Source organism: Rhododendron vialii, chromosome 7a (assembly GCF_030253575.1).
Source record: "Rhododendron vialii isolate Sample 1 chromosome 7a, ASM3025357v1".
NCBI lineage: Eukaryota > Viridiplantae > Streptophyta > Magnoliopsida > Ericales > Ericaceae > Rhododendron > Rhododendron vialii.
In genome coordinates this window covers 21895777-21903184 of record NC_080563.1, presented here as the reverse complement: position 1 = coordinate 21903184, position 7408 = coordinate 21895777, and the positions used below count along the sequence as shown (strand labels likewise).

General features: G+C 47.2%; 1 protein-coding gene across 1 annotated transcript; it reads right to left on the bottom strand.

Moving 5' to 3' along the window:
• Positions 1-5262: 5262 nt before the first annotated feature.
• On the bottom strand, positions 5263-7058 carry LOC131332800 (uncharacterized). Its single transcript, XM_058367098.1, has 5 exons — positions 6432-7058; positions 6185-6326; positions 5644-6028; positions 5491-5569; positions 5263-5415 (listed from the first exon to the last, which is right to left on the bottom strand). Exons 1-5 carry the CDS (start codon positions 7056-7058, stop codon positions 5263-5265), a joined length of 1386 nt encoding a protein of 461 aa, XP_058223081.1.
• Between the last annotated feature and the right edge of the window lie 350 nt (positions 7059-7408).

Sequence of the window (7408 nt, the reverse complement as noted above, 5' to 3'; positions counted from 1 at the left end):
CTTTAGCACCACCCTACGAATATTATAATCATATAAACTTTACAACACACCCTTTATTGAATCTCAACCTTATTCATTGTGAAATTGTTATTGAAATATTTGTGTAGTTGTGATGTGTGAGTTTGTGATTCAATAATTTAAGCCTTATCAGTGAGAGAATTAGTGGTTGTGTAAGTGAAATTTTTGTAATGCCTATAAAGTGTTTGTTATATGGTGTTACTGAGATTTCTAGAAAAAGGCCACTAAAAATTTCTTCAATTATTGGGTCAAGAATTTGTCTTTTTTTGAACAATGCCTTGCGGGGAAAATTGGGGTTTACATTGAGCCAGCTCTAACACTATAGGACAATTCCTTGTGTCCTTGCCACCAAGAACTGTATCATGCCTTCGATTTCAAACCTATTAATAAAATATTTTTCATAAGTAAAATACCAATAACTCCATACACAAGTACCCTCAAACAATGTGCCGCGTCATTTCAGAAAGTCAACATTTCTTCCCAATGTAAATGCGATAAGTTACATTCAAATGATTTACGAGTCTTATAAGGAAAGAAAATTAATTTTGTTACGGTCATCCCTAAATCAAAAGAGTTTATGAAGAAAATTACATTTTTCATTTACAAAATATGAAGTGTAAGGATGACAACGTAACTCTTCAAATAAGGCTTTCATGAGATGGTTACTCATTGCACACCAAAGACTCCAAATTATGCACCTTTAATCATGTACCTGAAAATGAAAGGTTGAGCTACACTCGCCTAGTAGAAAAATCTCAACTAAATCTACATGTAAATGGGATGATATAAGTGCGAAATCATATGAATCATACTATATGAGAAATCACATAACTAAGGAATGATGAAACAATAACTCTATAACATTCGGTTTCACGGGATTCACACATAATCCTAATCAAAGATCCACAAATTGAAGAACAACACATATTGCCACCCTTAACCAAAATCAAGTACTCACTCATATCCCATACTCTGCATTTCCACATCTTGTGTTGTAGTAAAAATCATCCAATTGGGTCTCTGCATTACCACTCCTTGCATTGCAGTAAACATCACCCGATTTGGGTCTTTGTGTGGTGTTGTGCTTTCTCCATCGAACCTTGGATGGGATAGTGGCTAGGTTGGAGTATCTTGGGTGTGATGGTGATCTGCACAAGTAGCACTCGCGTTCGTGTCCAAACCTGGAACGTTGGGAGTCCGAGATAGGCACTTCGATGGTAAAGTCAGTGAAATGGAAGAGAAGCTTATTAGTTTAAAGTTTAGGGTTTTGGAAGAGAAGAGTTGATTACCTTACTCTAAAGGGGGATTCCTTCTTTTATAGGCAAAGGTAGCCTGGAGATCAACCCACGCGTTTACTCCATGCGCTTGGTGATTGGTTCATTAATGGTGGCACTGAATCAGGCTCTACAATCCAAGATCTGCTTCAATCTCCACGATCCATTCCTGTAATAGTGGGAACGGTGCCACGCCACCTGCCATGCCTACCCGACTCTTCCTGACTTCCTCTTCAAGTCAGGGAGCAAGGGTGGCTTGGCGGTTGTCGGTTCTGCCGATCTAATTAGCTCGGCTGTACTCGGACTTCTCTGAGTTATTAGCTAGTCCAGCGGGAGGCCGTTGAACGGGGGGTCATATCCATCCTGTATCCAAGTCCATGATTCCTTTATTGATGAACGGTCTTGGTTCGACTATATTGGTCCGGCAAAGGGATGAACACTGTGCATCGCCGATCCATACAATCCTTGAAGTCAGGGTTTGTCGAGCCAGTATGATGCGGTGACCGTATGGGTGCTTCCGCCGAGCCATGCCCGCTATAATAGCCCCTTAACTTCTACCACATTATATAAGGGAAGGGGGCAAGAGAAAGAATACTCTTTGCTCTGGCGCTCTTGCTCTGCAACTCTCTTGCTATGCAACTTCTCTCGTCTCCATTGTTCTCCAGAGTTCGTCGTCATACCACCGCCTACCGTCGTCTGGCTTCATCTCTTTCAGGTAAACTCTGATCTCTTCGTTTCTTTGTTTTTTGTTTGCCATAGCACCCAACACACCTAATGGCACACCTTTGCAACGAAAACTCGATTTTCTCCCTTATTTCTGATGAGGTTTTGTGGCCTCTTTTGGCCATGCTCCACCGCCTGGACCACCTACAATGGTGGTCCTTATTCGAACTCCGGTGGAGGATCCTCAATCCTTGCCGAGATCTGGAGTAGATCTTGGTGAGACCTCGTGCTTTTTCCCGCCGAGGAAGACATCACTGAGTGACCCTCGACAGAGACCGTAGGCTTTCCACCGGGAGTTTGCCAATAAGGGTAAAACCATGCTGAAGTAGGGTTTTAACTTCGTTTTTCCTTCTTAGTTTAGGTCTTCAGCATGGTGGATTCTCCTAGCTCTTACTTGCTGAACGTAGATCCAGAGGCATATCCGGACCTCCAAAAGACCATCCAGAGCCTCGGTAGAGGTTACCAGATGGGTCGCATGAGTTTTGACGAAAGCTCATGCAACTTTGCTCGGCAAGCTGGACAGCCTATCATCCCCAGCATCCACGTCCCCCTCCAAGTGAATGACAGGTCATCTAGGGACATCCTCTATGGCCAAGGCGATTCTCCTAATGAAGCTGCCAAGTTGATCCTACATAGCTCCAAACTAGAGGAGGTTCATGTTGAGCGCACGGCAACTAGAGCCCAAGCCAGAACATCAACATCGGCGGGGAATCCGTCGGATGCGTCAGATGCTAGAGGGGCAGGTGCTCCGACCAATTCACCGAGGGACCTTAACCTCATTCCCCTGTAGCCAATCGGTTTTGGGCCCATGCCGTACAACCACCTCTACGGCGATGGACCAAGAGGTTTCACCAACAACTTCCGAGTGAAGTACGAGATTTCAGATGATGTATTGGTGGAGAGGGTGACCGGTGACAGGATCACCTTCGGAGAAGACTTCATCGTTCTCCCATTGTACGCCATCACCGATGGAGGGGTAAGGTTCCCAATGAGCCTCTTCCTCCAATATTTCCTAGAGATGTACAACATTGCATCAATCCAGGTTGCGCTGAACACTTTGCGCATCCTCTGATCGGTAATGAGGTTGGTCGAATCGAACAACTTACACTTCACCTTGGGTGACTTGATGCTAATGTATGTGGTGTCAAGGAACCCCAAACACGACAAATACTACTTGACCATGCGGCAGTGGTTCGACCACCTAGTGGACCGTCTCTATGATACTGAGAAGTGAGGGAACGTCTCGGTGAAGGTGTCCGAGAATTTTGAGTGGGGCCAAATCAACCCCTTAACTTTCCCTTCCCCACCAGGAAGGGCTTGGCGATAGAGATGCCCTACAAAGTCCCTTGAGTGCGAGGGTTCCCCGGCGGTGGGGATAAACCTGGTACTAGTCTCATCATGCTTTCTTTTACCCACTGCACCATAATGACATTTTTTATCCCGTTCGTATGCACCGCACTGACTTTTCTTTCATATGTAGACTGCTCTGCACCAAACAAAGGACTCCTTCTTATTGGCAGTTGGCCATATTTGATCGCTCTTCTTCGGTGTGCCAATCGGGACGCACCTACGCTGCTTGGCTGCGAACCCACCTACTCCGGCTTCGCTCACTGTAAGGACAAGAGCAAGATGGTGAGGAAAATAGTGGATCTAGCCACCTTCGTTGGGGAAGCGCTTCAGATGCAATACTTGGCCCAAAATCTCTCCACTTCCAATTTGCCTATCCGATAGTAACTGCCGAAGAAGATCTTAGTTGAGTAGCCAGAGCAGTAGGAACAACCCCATGCCGATGTCAGCACCCAGCCCTAACGCTCAAGCCGCTGAAGATAGAGTAAATTGGCTGGTGAGGGGGCGGATCGAAGGGTTGAGAAGATGGTGAAGGTTGTTGTGGATAATATGGAGATTCTTGAGGCTAGCCACACCGAGGCCGACATCACCGATGCTGATGAGTCCCCAGAGCTCTTTGTGCTAGACTTCCAATGCCCGGATGGGCATGTGATAACTGCTGCTGACAGTCTCTCCTAACCATGACCCTTCTCAATGGGGTGGCCCTCCCCAATGACATGGGAAATTTGCAGGAGGGGAAGGCCAACAACATGGCCGAGCTGTGCCTCTTCATAGCTAAGGTAAATCTCACTTTAGGATTTCCTTTAGAATTCTACTTTCCAAATGTTAACTATTTCTCTTATTGCAAGCCGGGCAATGTGCTAGCCGAGCCTTCGGCGATATGGACGCCCTCATCGAGGCTAGGAAGTCCCATAAGGGGGATCTAAAGGTGAAGAGGGAAAAGGCGAAGGCAGCCACTGAGGAAATCAAGAAGTTGGAAGAGAAGGTTGTTGATGCAGCAGTCGGGCTAGAGGAGAGGGATCAACTATTGATCGAGGTTAATGACCTCAAGGCCGAACGGGACCAGCTGAAGGAAGAGAAACAGCGTTTGGAGGATGACCTGCCGAGGCAGCTGGAAGAGGCCGACGACGCTGGTTATAATGAGGCCGGCGAGCATTACAAGCAGCAGGTGGAAAGCCTGGTTAAAAAGGCCTTCAAGGAGGGGAAGATGAAGAGAATTGAAGAGACCCACAGCAACTCCTTCCTGCTTGGGTACCAGGTTGGTCTTGACTACGTCGAGGTCCCCTAAGTTGATCACCGAAGGGAACCTTCGGTGGTGCCCCCAATACAGCTGCAACGTCATGCTTCCTCCTTAGCAGCCAGACCTTTCCGCCGATGTTTAAATTGGTTTTTTGTCTCTTTTTTGTACTTGGGGCCGGCATAGAACAGTTTCCCACTGCCGAACCCCTATGTTTGTAGGACCCCTATGTTTGTAGGAGTTTTTAAATGAAAGTTCAATTTCCATTCTTCCATATTTTTGCACTTCATGCATGTTGGCCCATGTATTGCACTTCATGCACATGGTTATTGTTCCAGCCCTAGCTTGCGTCGTACCTAGCCCCTTCTTCAGTAGCAACCTACAGCCGGGTAAGGTTCTATCGGAGAAAAGTGTAGGCAAAAGCTAGGAATGCCCCCTTCAAGTTATGACATGTTCCATTTCGTCGAATAGGAACTGAAAGAGCATGCCTTAGTGCCCTTCAGGTCTTAACGAGGTCTTAGTGTGCATAATAATCCCACTGAAGGTAACAAGCCAATTGTAAAAAATAATAAATTGCCAAACGAGAACTTTATTGGAACGAAAAACTTGATGAAGGCTTTACATAAGTAGCCGAGAGCATAAAAGGAAAAGTTAAGAAGTGTTTTAAGCGTAAAACTTCCTAAGCAGCTGCGCATTCCAGTGGTTAGGAACAGTCGTGCCATCCATCTCGGAGAGCTCATAAGAACCATAGCCCACTTTCTTAATAACTCGAAATGAGCCTTCCCACTTGGGCATGAATTTCTTCAACTCTTTCTTCTAGACCACTTACCGAAGGACAAGATCATCAACGTTGAAAGGCTGGGTCCGTACGTTCTTGTTATAGCCTCGGACCAACTGCTGCTGATAGGCCGCATACTTAACGTGGGCGTCATCCCGGAGCTTGTCAACACGATCTGCTTCGGCGGCCAACCTGGCATCATTCGTCGGGATGTCAAAAATTGTAGTTCGAGCTGTGGGGTGAGTAATCGCCACCGGGAGAACGACCTCAATGCTGAACGCCATAGAGTAAGGGGTCCGGCTGGTGCCACGCCGTGGAGTGGTGCGATAGCCCCACAACACATCGGGCAACTCAACCACCCATTTGCAAGCTTATTGGTGAGTCGGCGTTTTAGTCCGGCGGAAATGGCCTTGTTGGCAGCTTCAGCTTGACCGTTCCCCTGAGGATAAGAGACAAAAACTGTCTTCATCTGAATTCCACGCCTCTTATATAGGGCCTTGATAGCATCGGCTACAATCTGGGTACCGTTGTCAGACACAATGGCATACGGCACGTCGAACCTGGTGAAGATTTGCTTCCAAAAGAAATTCTCCACATCGGCGGCCATGATTGTTATGAGCGCCTTGGCCTCCACCCACTTGGTATAGTAATCTGTGACAGTAATGATGTGCATGAAACAGCTGAAGGCTTTAAGTAACTTTTCAATGATGTCAACCCCCCATTGTGCCAAGGGCCAAGGGCTAGAGACTGGTTGTAAGGGCAGGGTCGGCTGATGGAGAAGCGGAGAGTGCTTCTAACATGGCTCACACTGCTTGGCAAACTCTATAGTTGAGTGCACCATCTTCTTCCACCAATAACCTTGGGACAGAGCATGGTCGGCCAAGGATCGGCTACCGATGTGGCAGCTAGCACTTCCATCATGTAGTTCATTGAAGATGCCTGGTATCTCCTGTTCGTGAACCACACAGAGGTCGGGACCAGTGTAAGATCAGCGATACAGAACGCCGAAGGGATCGGGGAAATATGAGGCGGATTGGCAGCGAATCTTATGAGCCTCCTTGCGATCGGTGGGAAGGGTGGCATGCTTTAAGGAGGAGATCAAAAGATCCATCCAGCTTGGAGCCAAATGTATTTCCATGACCTCCCGCAGTTCTGGCTCGAAGCTTGGTGAAGTAACCTTGCTAAGGATTATTGTGCGATAACCATCATGTTCGGTGCAAATGGCGCCGAGGCCGGCCAAAGAGTCAACATGCAAATTAAGATCCCTGCCAACATGATCAAAGCACACATTTTGAAACGAACTGGTCAAAGTAATGACCTGGCTCATGTATTTATTCATGCACGCATCCTTGGCTTCATAATCATTATTGAGCTGCTTTACAATGAGCAAAGAGTCGCTGTAAACCTGGACTTCTTCGGCGCCCATATGCCAAGCCAACCTTAGCCCAGCGATTAAGGCTTCGTACTCGGCTTCATTGTTGGTAGTGGGGCAGCCAATGCCAAGGGCTTGCTCATGCATTGTTCTGCTTGACGATACTAACACTATCCCAGCGTCGGCCCCTCGATTGTTAAATGCACCATCGACGTGAAGACACCAAGCGTGGCCGGTGAAAATCTTTGCTCGGTGAGAAGGGATGGGGCGCTTAGTGATAAACTCAGTTACGTTGGGTGGCTCGACCATGGTCCGGGTGCTGTCACGGCTGAATCATCATTTGGCACGGATTCTTCCCCGTCTTCATTTAGGACTAGGCCGGGAGAGAACTCGGCGACAAAGTCTACCAGTACCTGTCCTTTGATCACTGTTCGGGGTTGATAACGAATATCGAAATTAGCCAACTCCAGGGACCATTTGCAAAGCCGGTTTGACAAATCTGCCATTCGGAGGACAGTCTTCAACAGATACTCGGTGATGACCACAATTATGAAACTCTAGAAGTATGGCAAGAGCATCATCTTCGTTGTGACCAACGCGAATGCCAATTTCTTGATTGGCATGTAGCGGGTCTTGGCGGGCAGCAGCGTCTTGCTGAT